This window comes from Rhea pennata, chromosome 13, assembly GCF_028389875.1.
Source record: "Rhea pennata isolate bPtePen1 chromosome 13, bPtePen1.pri, whole genome shotgun sequence".
In the NCBI taxonomy this organism is placed as follows: domain Eukaryota; kingdom Metazoa; phylum Chordata; class Aves; order Rheiformes; family Rheidae; genus Rhea; species Rhea pennata.
The window spans coordinates 9674485-9698822 of NC_084675.1; the positions used below are offsets into that span (position 1 = coordinate 9674485).

General features: G+C 34.7%; 1 protein-coding gene across 5 annotated transcripts in view; it reads right to left on the minus strand.

Annotated features, from left to right (window-relative positions):
* Positions 1 to 686: 686 nt before the first annotated feature.
* PHKB (phosphorylase kinase regulatory subunit beta) overlaps positions 687 to 24338 on the minus strand; it is a 90514-nt gene continuing 66862 nt past the window's right edge. For 4 of the 5 annotated variants that reach the window (XM_062586549.1, XM_062586550.1, XM_062586551.1 and 1 more), the window contains 12 exons: positions 24219 to 24309; positions 21557 to 21618; positions 21306 to 21468; positions 20337 to 20418; positions 17153 to 17210; positions 15345 to 15435; positions 13812 to 14014; positions 9635 to 9769; positions 6216 to 6345; positions 5697 to 5804; positions 4276 to 4416; positions 687 to 1717 (listed from right to left, as the gene is read on the minus strand). In XM_062586549.1, the coding sequence (XP_062442533.1) occupies positions 1580 to 1717; positions 4276 to 4416; positions 5697 to 5804; positions 6216 to 6345; positions 9635 to 9769; positions 13812 to 14014; positions 15345 to 15435; positions 17153 to 17210; positions 20337 to 20418; positions 21306 to 21468; positions 21557 to 21618; positions 24219 to 24309 (1402 nt within the window). In that variant the 3' untranslated portion in view covers positions 687 to 1579. Of the gene's footprint in view, positions 1718 to 4275; positions 4417 to 5696; positions 5805 to 6215; positions 6346 to 9634; positions 9770 to 13811; positions 14015 to 15344; positions 15436 to 16280; positions 16372 to 17152; positions 17211 to 20336; positions 20419 to 21305; positions 21469 to 21556; positions 21619 to 24218; positions 24310 to 24338 lie in introns of all 5 variants that reach the window. The other variant, XM_062586554.1, reaches the window with a different exon arrangement.

Consider the following 24338-nt stretch of genomic DNA (forward strand, 5'->3'; position numbering starts at 1 on the left):
AGAACTACTGCCAACAGTCTGCTGTTTAACCATAGCCCCTTGCTGGAGTTGGAGCAATGCTGCAGTCTCTCAAAGAACACTCTACAGGATGCACCCAACAGTGAGTAACTATTGTGTGTTTCTTCTGTTTTTTTTTTTTTTTTTTTTTCCTCCTGATTTACTCCTGTATCTTTGCTAGCCTTTGAATGCTAAATATATTACAGGAAGGAAGACCGTTAAGACTATTATTTCAGCTATTAGCCAGAAGTTAGGTTTTCCAACCCTATTCATTCTCTGCACCATTTGGCAAGAGATTTTATAGTAGCTTAAAACTCGCCTTCAGAAACAATGCTTTTACCAAGTTGGCTTGAGAAGGATTGATTCTATGATTCCTGGGAAGCACTAGGACAACTGTCTAAGCTTTTTCAACTACCTCTGTTGCCCAGCTTCATTCCATCACTTTTGACATTAATTTTGCCCTCTATGAGTAACAGCCTACATTTAATATTGATATGGAAACAAGTTATTGAAGGTTGAGTTATAGTCAGTCACTATTACTTTTATTATCAGAATGTTTAAGGGCTATTTCTAAAGCTTGAATATATTTTGCTCTGATAAAATAAAACAGGTATTTTAATGATCTGTTCCATGGGGTTCATCCAGTAGCACATTAAAGGTTGCCTGTAAAGTCAATGAGAGCCTTGGTGTGCAACTCTAAAAGCATTTTTATTGACTGTTTTTACAAGCATTTACTTTTTATTACCTTTACCAAAATAAAGGATTTAGCATAAACTGCTTTCACACATTTAGGACATAAATAAATGTATCTTGAATTCTTTCCTGCATCAGTAGCTTATTTAATACCAACTTTTCTTCATTACCTTGATGTTAATCTTAAATACAGCTTGCTTGCCCCTCCCCTTTTTTTTAACAGACACTTTTATCTTGTTATCATATATTTCCCTTTACCTTATAAATGTTTCAACAACTGGGAAACTGCAGTGATATTTATTACTAGAGATAAAGTCATTCTATGAGGGGGAAACCCACTTAGCAAGTTATACACTGACAAACTAAAACCAAGATAACTTGTGTGCTACCAATGGAACTGTTACAGCGAATGTTTTAGGAGTAACTTTTAAGGTTCATCTCTGTTTTGTCTCTAGATTCCAAACCCAAAAAACAGGTTTCAGGCTTCCACACTAAAGCGTACTAAACTTTAGACCTTCATGATAATTTCTGAATTTCATTTAAAATTAACAGTAACCTTTTGTAATTACAAATAAATAGAGGTATAAAGACATCTTGTACTGCATTTATCACGAAGTTACCAAAGATGTTAAATGTATAATTTAAGATCACAAATAGAATCTCATTCAATTTAATCGAATAACACGAGAATAACTGCATGTGCTCTGAGTATCACAGTTGAGGAAAAAAATTAGGTGGCACTTAGTGTCTTTAATGGCACTCCTTTCAGCAAAGGATGGTATGCATTTGTATTACTAGCCAGAGTTGCTCTTCAAAACAAGATTTTAAAATTGCATGCAAAATACATAGAACACTAAATAAAGCAACAATTCCTGTGTTGTTTCAATCTTTAGCTAATGGTACATGGATCATCATGGCTTGGTTTCATTTCCCCTTCCAGCAATAAAGCGATCACAGCCTTACTCAAGTAACTGCATGTTCCCTTCTTTCCTATTGGGTGAGTGTTGTAAAATGCAATCATGTCATCCTACAGGAGAGGAGAAAAAAAAATGTTTCCATTAGTGTTCATTATAAAAGGCAGATAAAGGTTAATATGAGCTAAATTACAGATAGGTTAGAAATAGAAAAGCGTTTTCTGACTCTAAGGGTGTAGTATAATTCTGCTTGGTTTTCAGAAAACTTCAGAATGTACTTATCTGAACATATGCGAAAATCAGAATAATATATTCCTTTACTGAATTTTCCAGTGTTGCACAGGTATCTTAATATTTGTAAAACGCATTGAGTGAGAAAGAACAAGTGCTCTCCGAGTACGTGCAAATGGATGATTGCCATGCGGTAACCTACTGTGCTACCATAATATGACTGCATGGGCAGGTCCTTCGGTACAACATATAGACATACTGACTAAAGATCTACTTCGAAACAACCACTAAACCCAAGAAACCAACTCACAGGTAACAAATCAACTTATTTCATTAATCAGATACAATAACAAAATAAATTTCCTTCACCAAACTACCATTCTGCTCAGTTAGTGATGCTGTGACATCTGCTTGTTCTCGGATTATATATTGGCTGTTGTCATAAAGGTTCAAATATTTAATTCAGAAAAGTGGTTACTTCCCAATTACTTTATTAAATCAAGGGCAGAGACTATACGATGTAAATATTAAACTTTGTTGTTTTAGGGAGTGTTTGAAGTTACTGGAGCAAACATTTGACATTTATTACAACATATTAATAAGGAAATTAAAGTTCAAAATAAAGCCAGTTTAATGGAAAAATGTCCAGACAGGTGGTGTTTTTGTTAGGAAAAGTTGAGACAAAATAACATCAGGACAATAAATAGGCTACTGCCTATTAACTGCCAGTGGGCAGATACCTAGTAATAATGGAGAGCCAGCTTCCAAAATCATGGCCTGCTAAAACTTTAAATGCATGTTGTCATTGGAAATTCAAACTACTATCTTAATACTATTTGCAACTCTAATTTAGGATTCCTCTTTCTAAGAGACAAAAAGTATCACTCTAATCTGTCATTTTAATCATTAAATCTAGGTAGTATTTATATACTTTTTTTTGCAGAACTGCTTCTGTTCATTCACATGTGGTATTTGCTGCTCCTACTAAACAGCGAAGCAAAATCACCACAGGAATACCTAAGAAAACATTGTTGCCTAAATAGTGTCATTAAGGAAAGACTTTCCTTTTGTAAGAGCTGAGCTTAGGAAAAATAAAAATCCATCACTTATGTGGAGCCTAGAACAGCACCAGTACGAATAGGTCTTTGTGTGGGATTTTTCTTTCAGGTTATAGCTACAAGACGACCTTGTCTCTGAAATCAGTAGCATATACTGTGCATAATTGGCACTTAATAGTCACTTGTGTGGATGATACGCATTTAGTTCTGCTATGGCTGCAATCACAGAGTCATTATCCTCTAAAAGGGGCAGGCCAAAAGGGTCATAACTTAAAGAAAATTGTATCCTTTTAAAAACAAGGATCTTCCATGTGGTGATGTGTTGCTAGGGCTGGAAATCTGGATTTCTTTCAGATCTCATTACAGAAAACTAATGGCAAGAAAGTGAACTTTAAAACTTTAGAAACTTCGAGCAGCACATTCTTCCTCATTTTACAAATGAGCTAAATTCAACTACAGGAAGTACTGTTGCATATTAGTATGGTATACCACTATTACTAATACTATAAAGTGTATTCTATGATTACAGAGTCTATAAGCTGATACATTATTTCAGAGCTAGCATTGCTGTCTGGCAACAGTGAGATCCTCCTCAGTAGCAGAAGGACTTGTCCTACTACTTTACACATATTTCCTACTTCAGCCACCACAAAAACCTGGCTTTATTACAGATTTCCAGAGCTTTAAAGTACTAAAACTGAGAATACTTACAGGTCTTTGAAGAATAAAACCTAAAATCCCATACAGTGAAGTACATCTTAAAAGCTATTTAATCATTAAGTTTTATTTATGTTGTTTTTAAAGCTCAGAGGTTACAAACTTTCTAGGTCACAAATACACCTCTAGCACAAAAAAAAAAAAATAGCTAAGAATACTTTCAGGTTTGCATTTGAAGTTCTTACAGAAAGTACTGGCCACAGTTTTTTGGTTACTAAGGTTTTTTGGAATATTCTTGTATTTTAAGGCACTAATTTCACACTTACTTGCTGAATCTTTTCTTTCTTAAAAACTTTCATTATTCTCAACTCTTTTCTGCTTTAGTTCTCCCCTCCCCCACAATCATCTTTTTCTGGGTTTGATGAATACTCAAGCTATCTCAGCTTTACCTAGACATTCATTTTAGAGCCAGATAATACTGCGAGTGGTCTCTTTACAGCACTGGTTTGAATTCACAACTCGGCAAATAAAATAAATGCACATTCTACCTCTGCTTATAGGCTTTGTACAGGCTTTTTGTCTTGCAGCTTTCAGGTATGTTTGTTTATTACTTGTGTTCCATTCTGAACTCCTATTAATTAGCTTTTTATTCTGAACTTCACAGAATTGACAATTATAACCAACTTCAAGAATATTACTCTGTAAGATAGTTGTATTTTACTCACTTGTATTTCAGCTTCCTTTGGCCTGTTCTGATCTCTCTGAAAGTCATGAAATGCTTCTTTTACCACTTTGTCCAAGTCCACTTTATCGTGGAATCCTAGCTCAGGGTTCCTCTCCAAAATAACAGATATAACCATCAACAACTAGAAAGGAAAAAAAAAAAAGACTGTAAGACCTTAAATTAGATTTGTTAAAGTTTAGGTTACATAAGAAGCACTGTGAATAACTACATGTGCTTGATTTAAGCAGGAAGCAATTTAATAATAGTCCTGGTAACAGTGTACAGATAATAGAATTCTGACTTTGCCCTTTCGGTGATTCTTTTATCAGGCTTTTATGAAAGGTTACAATTTCTGGGGATTACTTAAGAATGGTGAGCAAGTGATTCATGACATTAAAATCTAACATTGTTGGGAGGCAGGAAGTTATTTGCCAGTTTATTTACTTCTCTCTATGGCTGCACAAATGGTAGTTGCTCAGCCAAAGGAGGGGTGAAAAGTAGCAAATGCTGAACCTCTGTACTATCCAAGTTTACAAAAAATAAAATGAGTAGATGTAAAAAGTCCCATTTTAAGAGAATTTAGACTTCTTATAGCTAAAGGAGGTTTAAATAGAAAGATGAACACTGTAAGTGACTAGAAACAGGTAACAGAGTCTACATTGGTCATTTTTGTCTTTGATGACTCTTAGCAAAAATTGGGGCTGTTCCAGCAAGCAGCATAGCGATCAGTCGTTAGCCAGAACCGAGATGGTTTTGAATTCACCTTACTGTGAAGGAATATTCACAGGCACCAGGGACAGATACTTTGGAATCAATAATGAAGGCTGCTGACAGCACAGTTACCAGTTTCTGAGGGTACTGATGGTCTTGATTTGTTCAGAAAGCTACACCAGGTGCAGGGGTAGGGAAGGAGTTCAAGCAGGGTGATCTAATTAGTTTGATGTTTTGCTGTTAGATATTGGAACATAAAGGGATTGGAAGTTACTTGGTTCAGTAATATAAAGGGACTTAGTAGATAGTCTCAGCAAAATGAGAAAGAATCTGTCAAAGGGCAAACTGATGTTTTAGAGCAGATTTTCCCTTACATATAGAAAAGTGTTAGGAAGAGGCATGGGCTTGGGCCTTTACGGAAAGCTGCTTTGAAATTACTCTTTTTACTTGTTTTAACCTCCTGTGACCTAATTGCATTTGCATTGTGATTAATATTTGACTTACCAGGTAAAGGACAGGAACTTCAAACTGAGCAGGAACTGCTTAATCAAACAAAATCTATGGAGAAAGCACTGAAGCAAGTGTTTATATTTTAAATACTATTTCTTGAAATATTTGAGCCTCAGTTACTTTTTTTTTTTTTTTTTTTTTTTTTAAGCTGTAACAAAAGTCATACGTATTACAAACCTTCCCTCTTTGCAGGCCACATACCTCCACAATAATTTGTCTGTATTCCGGCTGGTCAATGCTTTGCAGCATATCTTCAACTAGAAGGGAAAAATTCATTTCGTACATCGTCATATCTGATAAGGTTGGTTGCTGGAAAACAAATAATACTCTGATTGAAAAATAATTTGCGTTACATCAGAAGCACACTCAGACAGAGCCTATTTATTTACTGAATAAATAATGTACAACTAAGAAATACAATTGCTTTAGGATCAAAAAGAAAACAGATATCAGAGTCCATGGTAGCACAGCTCTGAACTCCATGACTTGGAGAGGGCCTTCTGGTCTTATACTCTCACAAATGTGCTTTGATAAGAGTATGTGACCTCCATTCTATTATAACACAGAACTGAATAGAAAACTTTAAAAAAATTATTTTCAAGTCTCAGAAAAGGAACCAATTAAGTTGAAGTGATGTATTAAGGCATATAACTGCTTTTAATGGAAAAATAATCTACCATAAATAGAGCAGAAATAACTGTGCATTTCTGCATGTTTTACCTGTGGTAAAAAATTTCCTGCTACTATTAGACCATCAGGGGTCCTCTCCAAGATCTGCCACACTCTGTCGTAGAATCCTGCAGGAGTTCGGTTGAGAGAACCATCTATCTGACGCCTGTTAAGCCAGCTTCTGCAGACAAAGAAAATTGCGAGCTTGAAGGAAAAAAGGCTGTTTCAGATTCAGAACCAAACAATGGTGTAAGCCAGCAGGGTAAGCAGTGACAGCAAGTATCTATCAATGATGCATATGCAGTATACGTTTTGCTTCCTCATAATGTTAAGCTTTAAAGAGAACGAAATCAAGATGCTGTGGATGTAAAGGTTAGAATGTTACTCCTGAATGTGTTTGTGCCTTATGTAACTACAGTAAAAGAATTAACTAAGAAATCTATTCAGTGCAGTACAGTAGCAGTAATGTTGATTTCATGTCTAGTTGATGAAGTCACCATAAACTAGTATGTATAAAACAGATTAATATTCACTGTAATAAGATTTATTTTGTCATACTACAATAGTCAAAATGATTATATAACAGTGAAATTCTGCAGCTACAAAATACAAACTCTGTAGTGGATTAGAAACACATACTGTTCAATTTAAATACCAGGTCAGAAAAAAGAATTTTTAAACAGGATTGATATAACTTTTTTTTTTATGAGGGTTCAGGAATAAAAATTACCTGTAAACTCGGGCAATTCAATAGAAAGTGTTTTTTCTAAACTGAAGTTTTGAAAAAAAAATGATGGAAGTGGTGTATGTAGGGTTGTTCATTCTCAATATTACCTTCCTGTTCTGCAGAACTTTGTTCTGCCAACTTTTCTCATGAAATTGAGCAATAGTGTTTTTGTTGTTTATTTATCATCTGTTTGTATGTACTGCTAAGTGATCCTGACACTTTCAAAATAAATTTTGTTGATTTATGCAGATGCCAGTAGGCCTGATGGAGTAACAAAATGACCTGACAATGAATACCCTTTATCTTAAAGGGCAGATAAACAGTAAATAAATACTCACTGAGATCTGAGGCACAGGGTAGCACAGGAAGGAGAAATCTAAGTCAGACCATTCCTCAAAACAATGTGTGTTTTTACACTTTAGTTTCTTTAGTTCCCACCAAAATGCATTCATATTTTGAAAAGCAAGATTTGATAAATTGCATTTAGTTGCTGGAGACTGAGTTTTATCATGTTTTCCCAACTATATTACAAGACCAAGCAAATACTTTTAAACTTCCCCCCCGTCCAGCCCTTAGTATCAGTAATTGGTGCATCAGTGCCTCCTCTAAGCTCTAGATAAGAGAACCCCCCCCCGCCAAAAAAAGTGAAAATTTTAAAGCACTTTTGATACAACAACTGTCACTGACTTATTACTGACATCTAATTACTTTAAAATGCTGCATATTGGCTTGATCCTTGCAGAGATTTTCTGTGTAATTCTTGGATTAACATGACAGATTAAGAAAGAATATCTCATAAATAACTTCATAGTGCAACAATTAACTGTCCACTAACCTTGACACAGATCTGTCCTTATACAGATCCTAGGGCAAGAAAACATTCATAAAAAATAGAAAAACAAGAAATCATAATAGAAATAAAAATTTTTCTTAATACAAAAAAGTGCTTTAAAATGTCAAAAATAGTCTGACCTATCTAAATTTACTATAGCAGAAAGTCCTGTACACTGTTTAAGAAAAACTGAGTTTTATAAATATTCAGAGCATTAAAAGAACAGTGTTCTGTTTTAAGAAGGCTGCTCACAAACTTGTGACCTATACAGGTAACTCAAATAGTATCTGTGGAAGTGTGCACTACATTAGATATTATACTGTATATATCCTCCAGCCCAATGTAAGAGGTAGGAAAACTTCAAAAATTTTACTCTGGATGAAGACTTGGAGGGTTATTTCTGGAGAAACTAGAAGGTGCACATACCACTGGCCCTTCATGCATAACAAATGAGTTAGTAGTGATATATGGGATCATAATAGTTGAATTTTCTAGAGATTACAGCAGAAGTAAAAACTGTCACAGAAAGATAATGCAAAAAGACAGTGTTCCACATACCTATCACAAAGAGAATTTTCAAAAATAAGTCATGAATGGGTAAGAAAAAATGAGCTGGTAATACTGTACAAGAAGTTAAAGCCTAAGAAGTTTTGAAGGATATGCATAGCCCAAAAAAGAATCTTCATCCTCAGCAAATCAACCAGACTGTTGCTCTGTGCTGACTCTGCTAACACAAGCATCAAAGGAATCAAAAGTAGAATGGATTGTGGTAACAGAGATAAGATCCCTAGTGAAAGATAGTGCTTGAATTGTATACCATGATTGACCATAATGTTTACTAAATAGCATTTAATAAAAAATGCTGCAAAGAGAAGCCAAAGTAGTTCTGCTAAAGTTTTCAGAGGAAGAATATCAACATGAGTAGAAAAAGTAACTAAACAGCAAGCATCACTAACCACAGTGAAGACACTTTGAAAAGCCTGTGGAAAATGCTCAGAGTATAGTGAAATGGATTTAGAGATTCTACATCGTAGCAACTAGGTAGGAGGAAGCAGACACCAAGTTAAAGAGCTTGTTTCACTGACATTATAGATTTAAAAATATTAAGAGGTTTTAATTGAAGAAACATCAGTAGTGTGAAGTGTGTTAGGTCTCTTTTTTTTGTTGAGGAACAAGGTTTTAGATGCCCTTATCTATTCAGTCAAGAAGGATTGCAGAAATTATCAGCAGTACTGGTGACAAAGTTTAGTCTAACTAGCTAGAAGTAAAATTTATAGGAGGACTTTTGAGTTTAATCTCATCAATATAACTAGTATAGTAAGTGGAGATACTGTAATTTTATCTTTCATCTTTCACATCTATATACCACAGTGAATGCTTTTTGACACTGTTAGAGCTTGGAGAAAAGATTACAAGTTTCAGCTAGCTTAGCTATGTCTCAAGTACTGTGGAAAAAATCTGTATTTAAATCATGTAATAAACTAGAAGAAAGAGGGCACTGAACAGCAGACAAACCATTCTTACTGGTACAAGTTACTTAAGTGGATAGTGTTGGGTAATTTTTGGCTCATTTCACATCAATGAACATGATGCTTCACATTACTATCAAAGTATATAGATTACTACTATAAAGTTAGTGTAGGTAGGATAAAGGTGAAAAAGCAAGCAATATGAAAAACAATTGTAAAAGCTGGATATAGCTGTAAAAATGTAGTAGTACATCTCTAGTACCGCTCCTTAGAGTACACTATTGATATTTCTGATATAAATTATTATAATAAATATTACTGATATTACTAATCACAGATAGCTAGTGATTTAAGATGTATATGAAGTATTTCAGAAATGCAAATTACATGAACAGTCTATTATGAATCACAACAGGTACCACAAGCCCCCTTATCTCATTACCTCCCCTGCTGCTGTGGTTGAAGAATATCCAGCAGAAGCTGCTTCACTTCACTAGGGGACATCTGGTATAAGTCTTTGGCTGGCATATCCCCAGCACGGATTTTCAATTCATACTTCATGGCATGGATAATCCATCTGAAGTAAAAGGAGGAAAACATTCGTTAGTTTAAAAACAGTCTCCTAAGATGAAAAAAAATGGCCTAGTAAAATACCTCTTGAGAATTCCAGATGATCCTGGTTGTATTATCCGGCTGTTAAGAGGTGCATGAAGTATCAAATGAATACTCTGTTGCTCTTACTGTATTATGGAATATACTCAGATTTAGCATTTGTTTGCATTATAATATGAGCTGAGAGTAACAGTGTAGTTTTTAAGAAATAGGTTATGAAGTATGCTGTTCCAAGAGAAGATGTATTTAAGCACATATTCCCCTACATCTCGCACATTCATTATGACAAATACTCACCTGCCTTTTGATGTTAAAATTTCTACTCAAAATTATGGTCTGATAGTATATGCATTTTGCTGATGAGTTAAAAAACTACAAAAATTAAATGATTTTAAATGTAAAAAGATTTTAGAGTTTATTTATAGTTTTAGCCTTTGAAATTCCTTTCTGCAGTTTATCACATTTTTCTTTCATTTGCTATTCCGTTTTGAAAGGATTTGATTAAAAAATTATGGAAACCGTGAAGACCTCTACAGTATTCAGCCTTAGGTATAAGAGAGGCAGAACTCTGCAAATTATTGAAGGGAAACTTCCGTACATAATACAGAAACAGTGAGGACTGCAGCCTCTAATATATTATCAAAGAAAAAATAATATATAGATACATCTAGAGAATCAGGATAACTGAACATGTAGCTCATTCCCTTACCATCTGTCTTGCCTCAGTTCAAGTAGGTATTACTGTCAAAAGGAAAAAAAAAAACTTAACTAACTTGTATCTTTAAACTGTCCATCATACTACATTTGATCATATCATCTGGCATATATCAAAAAGCCTTACTCCATTTATGGCAGAAAACATGCTCATAAAGTATTCCTAAGAGATTCACCTCATCAGCAGTATAGCAAGATTCAACAGGTGTTTTATTATTTAGCCTCTACAAGGTAAAGATTTTTTTTGTTTGTGTAAGTCAAGTCATAGTTTTTTAGTTCTGAAGGATTCTTAATAACTTCACAGACTTCTGAGATGTCAGGCAGACCGATTCAACATTGCTGTAGATGCAAGATGTAGGAGACTATTAGGCAACATACTACATTATATAAATACCAACTCATGTATACCACATTATATAATACTACAATACGTTACTACATTATAGAAATATATATTTATATAAATACATCTGTAATACTACATTATATAAAGTATACTACCTTTTATTTATTTTACTGTGTAAAAAGGTAAGGCCCTTGTTTACAAGATTTACAATCAAAATATTGGTGTAAGAAAAAATTAATTTTTCATTGATGACTCAACTACATCTGTGAGCAAGTCATTCACCAGTATTTTCTGTTTGCAGTGCCTTATATGAGATAGTCTAGCAAAATGAAATATAGACCTCCTACTGAACTCTGACAGATAAAAGAAGTAGGTAGAAGCCAGTTGATTGGAGGCTTTTATAGTAATAGGACTGTCAGGAACTTGATCTATTTCAAAATGAAAGCCTGAAAACAAATCAATAACAAGACACTAAATCAAATCATTATCAAATTGGAATTCTGTTTCTGTGAGAAGATTAGTTTTGCTCACTGGAATGGGTGATAACACTGGAATAAAGGAAACAATCCCTATAATTAACCTTGGAAGAGTAAAAAGAAAAACTAGCAAAAAAAAAAGAGATTCAGGAAGGGGAGGGGGAAAGAGTAATGTGGATCCATAGAGGCCACAGAAAGAATATTTAAATTGTAAAGGATAGATATATCTGCAGTTTATATATAATACATACAGGTGATGCAAGCTATTTTTGTTACTGTTTTTAGAATGACTCAAAATTGCTGAAGTGGAAGCATTAATATTATATGCTAAGGAAAAGACTATTGATATCTATCTCCAGTGCTGAAATGCTGCATTTCTCCTATCAAAAAAATGTTCAAGATGGAACACTTTAAAGTTCATTTTGGGTCTAAGAGCATTTTCTGTTCTAGATATGAAGACCAGTATCTGAAAATCTGTAATCAGAGATTAAGAACTAATTCTAAAGAGAGCTTGCTGCAGTTCTACAAAGTTCAGTTAGTAACAAGTCACCTCTTCAAAGAAGTGCTTATTCAAACATGTCTCTTTCTAAATGTGACAGAATAGTTAGTGTAGATAGATAGCAGTATAGATGCAGATATCATGGAATATGCTAATTCAAACAGGTTATTTTCAGGTTGCAGGTGTTGTGTACATTCATAATATTGTCTAGGGAAACTAATCAGTTTTGTTTGTTTGTTTTAAGAGCAAAAGGATAGTTTTAGTAAGATCAACTTACAGGACATATTAGGTCTTATTTACCATGGCATGTAAGCATTTTTGTGTAGCGAACTGCTCTTGAATAATGTTCTCACCAGATACCAGTTATTCACATTAATTTACTATCAGAAGTATGCCTTGGTGCCTCAAAACAGTTTTCTGAAAATTGTAATGGCACATGCATTTGAACTGCAGAAAGCTTTTGTTAACCAAAATGCACATTATAGAAAACACTGTAAAAGACTAAGCTAACTGCAATGCAGGCAGTACTGAAACACTGAAAACAAATATAGTTTAAGTACTCTGAAACCCTGCTTCCAGGAGATTTGTCGCTCATGGTTGATGGACTTCAATTAGACTTTGTCTAATTGAATTAGAGCTACATCATGAGCTTACCATTCTTAGAAACCAGAGAACAGAACTAGTAGTGTATCTTGACTTAGTGGAGAATTTTGTGGTTTCAAAAGGAAATCAAATTCATGCTGCCTCTCTCCTAGATTATCACATTTGTGAAGTCTCTCTTGTTTACCTATATGCCCCAAAACTATGTTGCCTATATGCCTGCTTAAGGGCACAAAGAGCTTTTAAAGGCTCAACCCCAGAGCTGTAATCCTAGGCTGCATTTTTTCCCCTTTTTCTTCCCCAGGTCCTGGAAGTCTCTGACAGTAACAGCTCTTGCTATTCTCTGCCTCTTGTTTCATCCCTGCATGCCTGTACAGTACATCCCCAGCCTCCAGCCATATCCCTCTAACCTTCCTGCTAGGTAGGCTGGCTGCAGCACACCCTGCATGCATCTGCATTACCTATGGGGCAGCATAAAGAAGGAAGAATCAGTGTTTGAGCTGGTGTGATCCGTTACAGTTCTAGGACTGTATGTCTACACCATGTTTACCAGTAATGAAATACATGCTGGTTACCAGCCCTAGGCACGCGCTGCACCTCTGTACTTCCTAAGTGATGAAAAGTAGATTTTTGTAGAGATTGCCTTGTTGCGCATACACAGAGAGCAAACTGCATCCATCTTGCAAGGGAAACTAGGTGTTACCCCAACATGCAGAATAGCGACTGCCAGGAAGGAACATCTCAAGATCAGAAGCACCGTACTTGAGTGCATACTTCATTGCTCCAGGTATGGGTGTGAGACCAACTTTCATCTAAAGCAGAACCCCCTCCAACTCATTACACTGCTGCTAGAGACTTACTTACTGTGGCTATTGCAGAGCTACATGTTCTCTGATGGCCTGGCTGGTCACTGCTTCCTTGGCTGCTAGGTGAGCCAGGCAGAACATTCTGCCTCTTGGCTGCTAGCAGGACAAGATGACCTAGCGACTGCATGCTTGCACTAGCCTATGTGCTGTACAAAACGTATCTGTGAGACCCCACTACAATGTTTGTTTTTGAAGTCCTAACATGATGGGGATTGAACTTTGGAAAAAAAAAAATGCAGTTTACAGTGTTTGATGTAAGGAAGCTTCACGGTATTGTTAGACTGCCATTCTTCCACTTTACACTGCTGATTAAGGTTAGCTGTGTAGCCAGTTTTGGCACAGTAATTTTAAGCATGCTTACTGAAAATACAAAATTGAAGTATACAGATTTTGTTGAATCATCTTTCTTACATAAACCACTACTGCAACGGAGCAACAATCTCAGTTGATGCACTAAGTTCTGCAGCAATACAAGGAATAAGAACAACAACACATCCTTTACTAACCCGACCCGTATCTTCAGCATGCCGCTGAAAAGTTCAGGTGAATTTGAGATGATCCAGCCAATGTGTATGACAAGTTCCTGCTGAACTACAGCTTCTCTTTCATCTTGTAAATTACACTTTTCATAGATGATGTTCTTAATCACTCCTGGCGATAAGGGATTGGAAATAACTTCTTCCTCGTGGCCAAAAGCTCCAAGTGTCACCTGCAGTATTTTAGAAACAATTCAGAAGATTTGGACAGGAACAAAAGCGCACTGGAAATAATTCAGAAATTAATGAACTCTGCTCTTGCTAAAATTACACAATGCAAAAATAATCAGCTTTAAGTGACTGATGATTGATTGTTAATACTGTTAGTTGGATGCTATTGAAACAACAAGGTTTGCTAAAGATAACAGTAATTTGGGGAAAATATTTTTCCAAATAATAACAACGGTACAAGATTACTGCTTTGATTTTAAAACAGGCTGTATCATCATGAGTATATACTAGGGTTGTTAGATATTCTCTCATTTCTGTCATTTCAGCTGTGCAGCTCATTCAAAACTCAGAATGAAGTCCATATTTTTGGTTTTTTATTTCTAATAGCATCCCAGAAGTTACAACCTTCTTTTTCAAAAACAGAATGGATTTCTGGTACTGGATTGGTTAAGTACAAAAAAGAAAAAAAAACCTTAACAAAGATTCTAATCTGTTTTTAATCTGCTGTCAGTGAAACACAGCAACATGACTTCTTCCCAATTAATATCTTACAGAGAAATAAAGGAATTGATGAAAGCACGTTAGATTGAAAACTTAAAAATAAGCATCAACAATCATGCTGCATGCACATGCAGCTTCCTCTATAGCTATGCAGCGCCAGAAGCACACACTCAGAGCTCAGTCTGGATAAGGTAAGGACAGCTCTGTCATAATAGCATTCCATATAGATAAATACAAACATATACATGCTTTGCTATAAAAATACGTAATATTTAAGTACTGTTGCTTGGAAACAGCTCTTCATGAACTTAAAAGTCCTGCTTAGGAAAGGAGGAAATGCTGATGATTAAACTTTGGGGCAGAAAAGTCAGATTTTGAAAGACTTTTTGCATAACTAGTTATTCCTTGTGAAAAATCAGCTGGCACCCATCTGTTATACTCAATTACAGAAAGAGTGGCTGTATCGTCATTAACTGATCCTTAAAAGATGTACTTCACTTCTTGAATCCATATCCTTTCTTGAAAGAAAGGGGAATACAAATCTGAGGAGTTATGTAAAACATGCCTTTTCCCCTTCTTACCCAGTTTGTTTGCTGATCTGTCTGCTTAATATTGCTTTATGTCATTAAAGTAAATTAGTTAGCCCTCAGCATACGTAAGTTCTACTTACAGCATCTTTATTTCCTCTGGATTTTTCTTCCTTAGTAAGGATTTTTAAGCTATTCTGTACTTCTAAAAGAAGCATTATAAAGGCCTTCCAAATGAAAGAGTCCATTAATATATTTTCTCTATTATCATTCCTTAATACATTTCTGAAAAGTGAAGACTTACCTGCTTGCCCTGAACTAAAACGTTAGTAATAGATGGTGCAAGGCTGTCCACTAGTTTACCTAAAAGACTTGCTGCGAAGCGCACAACAGACCTGAGGGCAGAAAACAGAGCAGTCCTACTACATATCAAAAGCTAGTTTAATTAATTCATATATAATTTTGAACCACACTGAGAGATCCCCAAATTAACTTGATAAATGCATGTATTATTTATAATGTAGACTCCAGACTTTATGTAACATTCTCTGAATTTTCATTAGTCTGTAGTCCAAATATAGATTAATAGATTAAAAATAAATTTAGTAGTAAGTCATTAAACAACAAACTTCATTTAATAGCTTCTTGTTCTCTTCTCTGGCATCATCTTGAGAACAGACAAGTCAAAGAAGTCAGCTGTTGTTTTCTGACATTTCATCATTTTGCAAGATACTCTTGGTACTTTAGAAAACTATTTAAATAAAGAGCTAGAAATATATTTTTAAAAGTAATATTAAGGTTTTGTTCTGTTTTTTCCATACCAAGGTAATAATTCACAGGTATAGGATGAAAAGAAGAGAATTGTGTAAAGTGCTAGTTTTAAAACTAGCTGTAACTTTAAAAAACAGCTGGATAGATGAAGAAATGGTAATGTTTAAAAAGATAATTATTTTTGATAATGTTTTCCTGATAAAATAGAAACTTAACAGACCTATTTTAGGCTTTTGTAGCATGGGCTTTGTAGCTGTAAAAAAATCACAGAGCTAATGAACAAATTGTAGTATCTTATGTTAGTAGGAAATTCATCAACCAATTGATGTTGATTCCTGTGAAAACTGCTGTGCACTTTTTAAGATCAAGAGCAAAGCATTTCAAAAATGCATTAGCTGATACCATCATAATGCAAATAAGCCAGAAAAAAACCTCATGGAGCGCCATTTCAGACCTCTGGGCACTTTACCTGTTTCCCATGTACCAGTATAGTAGTAATGTGTGTGGCTATAGAAGAAGAAAATTTCTGTACAAATGCAGCACTGTATCGCAACACCAACCTACGTGTGTCACATGGCAATCATGGAAGAGAAATGAAAAACAGTTTACATATTTGGTTTCTAAAAATGCTCTTGATTTTTATTTATTAAGAATGTCAGCACGGAAAGCATCTACGGTATTGGCAAAGGTCCATTTAGCTGTATGAACAGACTAAACTGAAAAATAAAAAACAGTTCGTAAATTTACAAACTGTTAGTAGTGCTTACAGAGCAAGAGAACAGAATTCCAGACAGGCTCACATCATTTCTTTGATAATAAGAAATTAAATTTCTATTGAGCTTCAGGGCAAAGAAATTAATGTGTAAATACCAGTCCACTTGCTGAAGCCTTTTGAAGTTGTTTTGACAAAGTCAGGGTCAAACCAAATTATTTCAGGGTAATAAGCAACTAATTGCCTAAGTATATCAACGTAGTTTATATTTGATCACCAGTCTTACTACATAAAGCCATTGATATTATTTTATCATGACCTTCAAGAAATAAGTAAAAAAAAAAAAAAAATCATTATTTGATATTAACTGGAACTGTACTTCTGCAAGAACACTCAATACAAAACTAGCTTATTGCTGGTTTATGTTCAAAAATACTACGAAAAAAATTTTCAATTTTTTTTAAATCTTTATGGATGAGCTATTCAGCTGCACTAAAACAGGACAACTTTGTTAATAAAGCTGTCCTTTTTCCCCCCCTTTTTAATATGTAAGGATCTGGCTTTACACATGGGGGGAAATGAATGTTTGATGTTAAACAGAAAGAACATGATGATAACTGTTTACAAACCAGAGTTTTTTGCTGCCAGCTCGTCTGTAGATTCTTTCAATATGCTCAGCAACAGTACCTAAACATGTTAAAAAAAAAAAAAAACAACACACACACAAAAAGATGTACAGATTTTTATTTAATAGTAGTAAGGTAAATTTGATCACATCAGTTAATTCTCAATCAGCTTTAGCAAAGCACTTGCATATTGTGTTTAACATCTAAAATTTAGATGCAATCCAGTCCCCTATTATCCAGTTGGGTGTTGTCATATTAGAAGCCAATCCAAATTACAGCTAAATTTTCTGCTTATACTGTAAAGAGACTTAACATATCAACTATTAGTGTGATAAATTTAGAAAATTAATCTATGCATAGATTTGGCCTATAAGGTGCATCTCATTACCCTCATCAAACTGCACATTATTTTTTGGATATAGGATGTAAATACTTCTGTTGTCTTGCCTCTCTTGAGCTAAAATCCACAGGAAGCAACATGAGAGTCTTGTGCTTTACAGTGTAGTTCATTCAAGTGATGCTGTACTTTCACAAAATTTTTAATAGCTGACATTCAAAACTTACCTGATTCTCAACTTTATATATGAATAGTAGATGACCTAATTAAATGAGACGTGAGGCATTCAATTTACACAAATTTGGGAGAGTACAAAAGAGGGGTAACTGCTTTGCAGTTCTGCACTGAATAACACAACAGAGTGCCCACAAAAGATACCTAGGTTACTCTGTGGGGTAGCTTTGCTACTCAGGTGCATTAGTGTACTACTCCACTAGGCTCATTACCACTGCTGCAAAGTACAAGGAGTATTTGACAGATAATAAGCATTATTGATTTACTAGACCCCCTGCACATACACCTGATTGTCTGTGTGCCAAAAGTGAAGTGAACATTTTGTAAAGTGTTATGTATTAAACTAGCATGGTTCTATATAGACATGACCTAAAAAAAGAGAACACAGGAAATGAGAAGAGCACTACTTCTACATCATAGCAGTCTAAGTTTCAGAGAAGAAGCCATGAAATACAGAGGGGTCTTTGTTACTCAGAGATGTTGTAATAACAGAAAACGCTCAGGACAAGATGCTCAGGGACAAGGAGGACTCCAAGGCAGGAGTATGCTGTTCATCTGCTTTTACTGCTGTGTTTTGGCAGGGTATTTGAGAGGTTGTTACCTAAGGTGAACAGTAATTCATTGAAAGGCTTGGGGTCCTTATGAAGTCTCCATGTTCAGGACGAAGCTCTGTATTTGTACTTAAGCTTCTAGCCATTGGTTTGAACTTTCAAAAGGGAGGGAGAATAGTGGAAAACAAATCTTGACAAAGTGTAGGAAGTTATGACACATGGTCCCATTTCCATACAGGAGTAACAGGCAGAACTTGTATTCAGACGTGGTAGAAAAGCCAAAGAATGAACCAGTGTTTCAAGTCATCGACTGATGGTTATTTTAAAAGACAGCAAAAGGGATGGGCTTGAAGAAGAGGGGCTTTCAGTAAAAAAGCCCAGCAAGAAAAAAATCTGACACCTGTTACAGCAGGACTAAATGGTAGAGCTGCATTATTATATGACACTGCATTAGAACAATCAATGAAGTTCCCTCGTCACCCCACAGGTGACTGTGGTACATCAACCTATTTATTACAAGGGTATCTAGTCAATTGTGCAGGGGTCAAATGGGGACTACTATGTTGAAAGTAAGTAAGGTGATAAACATTCCATAATTTAGGTTTGAGTTAGCATCCAGATTTAAATTCCCTGGTGGAAAGGCAGTGTTTTTCATACTAGTCACTCACTGGTGAGCTCCACCTATAGTATCAGTAGTGAAAGTTGACTTACAAAATCACAGCCTAAGGATATGAAGCCTTGTGCCTGTCAGCTGAAACAACCAAGGACCTTTAGCTTTTATTTTAAGGTTTATTTTTATTCATTGTATGATTATTTAATGTCAGCTTCAGTAATCTCCAGTTGCAGGAGGACAGGAACTTTAGTCAGTGATTCAGATTGTTTAATGCAAGGTGCCTATTAAAAAGATATCACCACCTACTGTTTCATCTTGGATAGCACAAAAAACCCTTGTACGTGCTAACTCTTAAGAGTCCAGAGGCACAACAGTATTTAAGCCTAAACGTTGTCAAGTGGGATTTTTGTTCATCATCACAAATCTGTGGTCAAAACTGGCTGTGTATGTTGGTTGATTCTGCAGTGTAGGAAGTTTGCTTCAAGTTGTTTCCAGAGCTAGGAAGGATGCAATCTACACATGGAAGAAAGCTACTGTGGCTCAAGTCCAACAACAGTACAGGTAACAGTGCTGCAAAGCCTGACTAAAAGGCTAAAGATGCCTGATGTTCAGATGCTGACCATGACTTTGGAACCAGATTGGCCAATATACAATGCATTGTTGAAATACAGTGATGTTTTCTCCACATTGTTTTCCAAGACCTTTTTATTATAGCAATACTGATACAATGTCTATTTATGTCAACATGACAACTCATCATTACAAGTACCAGCTGTTCCCTGTCAAAATTATGAAGCAGGGATCTATAACATGAACTAGTATGTTGCACTGCTTGAGAAATAACCAAAAGAAGAAATATTATTTGATCTTAATATTCCTCTCTTTCTAAGAGGAAGCAAAGGCAGCTAAACAAACAACAGGCTTTGGGGTGGAGGTGGGGAGGGTCAGGGAAGCTTACAGCACACAAGCAACAAGCCTAGCAGAATATTCTGAATAATCTTACGTTAATTTAAAACCTACACTCTCCTAGAGCTATAATATAATATTAAAGCAGAATTAACTACAGATATGTTGATACAAAGTCAGATTATATAAAATTAAGAAATAATCAGTATAAAGCTTCATACATTTCAGACTGTTACAGACAAACTGGTCTTCAGTTTCAGTTTAATATACAAGGTCATAGGCACTTTTTTTTATACGTACGTGTTCAGAATGACAACCAGGCACAGACGCTGCATACAAACAATCTAGAAGACTACATACATTTAGCAGCTCATTCCTCTCCACTCTATGAACATGCATATCCCATTTAAAATAGAAATTGCTTTAATGGTGAAGAAAATAGCTACACAACTGCTGGCATGCATGGCCATTATTCATGTTCATTAGAACTACACAGACAGCTGCTTCCTGAAATATTCAGAATAGTCAAATGAAAGTAGTTCTTACCTTCCTTGGTGATAAAATATGGTCCTTCCCTTTTGAGCAATATATTCAGGAGTAATGCTTGACTTGCCAGGCAATTGCAATCCTGAGAAAACAAAAACCCCAAATCACAACCTTCAGATTTTCAATGAAGCAAAGACAGCAGAACTACTACAAATTTCAAATTAAACTAGAGGGCTCTTTAAAAAAGAAAAAAAGAAAGAAAATTCTATAAATTTAATTCTTAAGGGGAGAGGCTCCTTCATCACAACTGTCTAATACCTTATGTATTCCCTGTCCTTTTCACTGATTATTGCAGAGACAATACTCTAAGTTCATACTAAGTTGTAATAATTTGGCCTCAAAAATATTCTCTGGTTTTCTGCTCTTGGCTTCTGTCATTTACAGCACAAATGCTTATGATGGCATAGTAAACCATGTAGAATAGTTTGTGTGTTCCTACTGAAATAGAATACTTGAACTAGAAACAGTCCCTGGTAGTCTATTCCTAGATACAGGAAAAATACCAGATTGAAACTCTCCCTCAGTATTATTAAAAGTTAGTCTATCATAATGAATACCTACTGCTGAAGTTTATTTATTTATTTTTTTTTATTTAGTCTAGAAACAAAATATTTATTCATATGATGCATGACAAATTCCTGCCCTTTTAGACAGTCATGTATTACTAGAGGAAGATTTGGACAGCTGGAAAAAACAGAAGCCAGTAGAGTTAGAGCATGAAGGATCAGTTCTATGATGTTGAGTTAAGGACTATCAAGGGGAGAGTTCCCTGGGGATGAAGAACAATATTAGACATTACATATTATTAGTTGTATTTAAAAGGACTCTAGATGCACAAAGATCATTGACATTAAGCCATGACAGTAATCATGTTGATCTCAGTAGGCTGCTGTGAAGAAGAATACCAGCATATCATTTGTTGTCTCAGGAGCATTAAATTATAGTGTATTTTTAATCAAGTTTTCTTACACTTAGTTTCTGCAGAATCTCATATGTTGACTTGTTTTTCCAGTCATTAATATTTACATCTGGTTGCTGCTCCAGTTCAGAAACATTTGGAGTACTAGACTGTCTCTTGACTTTTGAATGTTTTGGAAGATCCAACTCCTCCAAGCTCTTAAATACAGGAGTCCTGGAAAGTAAGTATTTAATTTCTTCACACTTCAGAAAACATTATAATTATCAAATAGTTCAACATTATTATTTATACATAGTCTTACTCTTCTGTTTCAGTGATTCTTAGGAAGTCAAGTTGTTCAACAACTGCTCCAGATATTAACGTCTGAAATTAAAAATTAACAATTAAAATTGAAAAAAAATACATAGATGTAAAGTACATGGCTGTTGTTTGATCTGATTCTAACTCACTATGTTGCTGGTGGTTTCCATTAGGGAAGTAGTTTCTTTGTCTACAGTTCCACATATCTTTATACTTTCACAATATTTTCTTCTTTCAGCTCGTTCTTAAGGTCTCATGACAGCAAAAACCTCTCAGGACTACTGTCTTTTTTCTAGAGTTCCACTACTCTTTTGCTTGCTATATACAGCTTTATCATGTAGTATCAATCCCTCGCACCAATAAAAAAAAAAAAAAAAAAAAAAAAAAAGAAAGAAAGAAAGAAAGAAAGAAATGAAAAAAAAAAAAAACCACCACAGGTCTGAGGAAAACATCTGAGATCACAAGATTCACATGCCTCAAAATCTTGCATGATACCATGTTTTGGATGATAATTCCCATTTATTTAGATATCTCTGAGAAGCAATTTCACCTGTCAATCTCAGTGATGGTCCACAAAAAACACAGCATAAAAGCATTTCCTCGTCTATAGAAATTCTTTAATCTGAACATGCTTGCCAAAGTTTACACATCAAGTGCAGCTTACAACAGCTCAGACTGAAAAACATTACATACCTGCCATCAACGATTTATCATTCACTCCAAATTTACATGACTCTCCTATGCATATGCTTCTAGAAGAAAAGGTATTATACTGAAGAAATTTTTTAAAGAATGTTTTTGATAGTTCTCATTAGCTAAACAAAATTTGATGCAGGTACTGGGAACTTTTGAATTCCATTTTCATTGTACAAAAGTTTGCAGTAAAATATCAACTGTAAGTTGATTGAAAATAAAAACTGCTTTGCTTTTATTGGTAATGTCATTCATCCTTTGACTTGCATATCCAGTTGAACACGTGATGATGATGGAAACAGTAAAGGTGAAAATTGAAAAAAACTTGATGTCTTATACAGCTTATTCAATGTATATGTTTTTAAATGAAATTACATTTTGTGTACATTTTTTACAAGAAGATTCACCCAATTTGATACGTAAGTGTTCTCAAGATGAATTATGTAGTTAAGGAAACACTACAGAAGTTAGACATATCCTTTGTTCTCACCCAATCCTTTCCCTCATAATAAAAGCGACCATTTCCAAAAGTGACAACTCTGCAGTGAAATTGAGAGATTATTTCTAAAGTGATGGAAAAAAACTACCAATAAGCATGTTGATGATTAACATCTAGTATTTACATATAAAAAGGATAAAAGAAAGAGGACATGGCTTTGGAAAGCTGTAAACAAAAAAGGGAAGTTGAGAAAAAATAAGAGTGACAACAATTTCCATCTAACCCAAACCATTTTTATATCTTTAATGCCAAATTAGGAACTAAATCTTGATATTAGTAATTAATATGCTGCAATACACTTAATTATACATATTGTGCTGTCATATGGAGAAGTTAGTGCATTTTTTTTTTATGGATGCAGTAAGAATTTATTTATGGAAAAAGCACAGTATTCTTTTTTATAAATTACCTAAGAAATCTTCAGGGTGTTTGGCCAAGTATGTAACTGCACTGAGTCTTACTAGGGCCCCGTTACACTAATGATTCTCATAAGGGCAGATCTACCCGAATTGATTTGTGCCCATAGTTTAACCCATTCTGTACATATAAAAAAGGTACCTGGTCTTCATATTAACTGTTGTCCATAACATTACCCAAAATCTAGTTTTGCTTTGCTTTCAAATGTCATTATGATCACTTTGATCAAATACAAACTATTAACATTATTTTAGTTAAACTGTCTACGGGTTGGGGGGTGAGGTTGTTTTGTTCTGTTTTAAATGCAAGGTGTTGGTAGATGGCAACAGCATCGCTACAGGAAAAGTAAATGCTAACAAGAGACTGCATGGCTGACATGACTAATGTAAATATATAAATACTTAAAATGTTACAGGGATATATTTAACTATTATAGCTATGAGTATTTAATTTACAGATGAGCCAGCTCCTTTACAAATTTATGATTTTCTAGGATACAAGATGTCATAACTGTCCTTGATCTCTCTTACAAAGAGAGCTTCCTCAACAGGTGTGAGTTAAAATGGATTAACTAGCACATCTAAATATTTAATTTAAACACAGCACCTGACTCAAACAGCAATTTTCACATTTTAACAGGATAACGTTCCTGTTTTAAGATTAATTCAGACAGGAAATACGTTAAAATTAGATCTTGTTTCTTTCAAGAAAGAATTTTAATATATTTAAAACACCTTTTTTCCTCAGTGATATTCTAAGCAAAAGAAATCCCTTAATACTTGATTTATCCTTTGGTGGTAAATTCACAGAATGGATGAATGGTACAGAAAGAAAAAGCTTCCTCCCTTCTGAAAATCCTTTATCAAGATTAGCAATTTTAGAAGACTAATAAGCTCATATTTCTTTTGAGATAAAACAAAAACTGCTAAATATCTCAGTTATTGATTTGAATGTTATGATACTAAATATTTAAAACTTACATAAAAAAGTAATGAGAATAGATTAACTAATAATAGCAGATATGAACACAACATTCAGAAAAAAACCACCATACCTGTACTCTGTCAACATGAACTTTCACTCCTCCAACAATTCCCTTTTTAAAGGCTGCCAACATATCTAATATTGGATTGAATCTGCTCCCTCTAAAATTTTAAACAGAATTCTATTAATC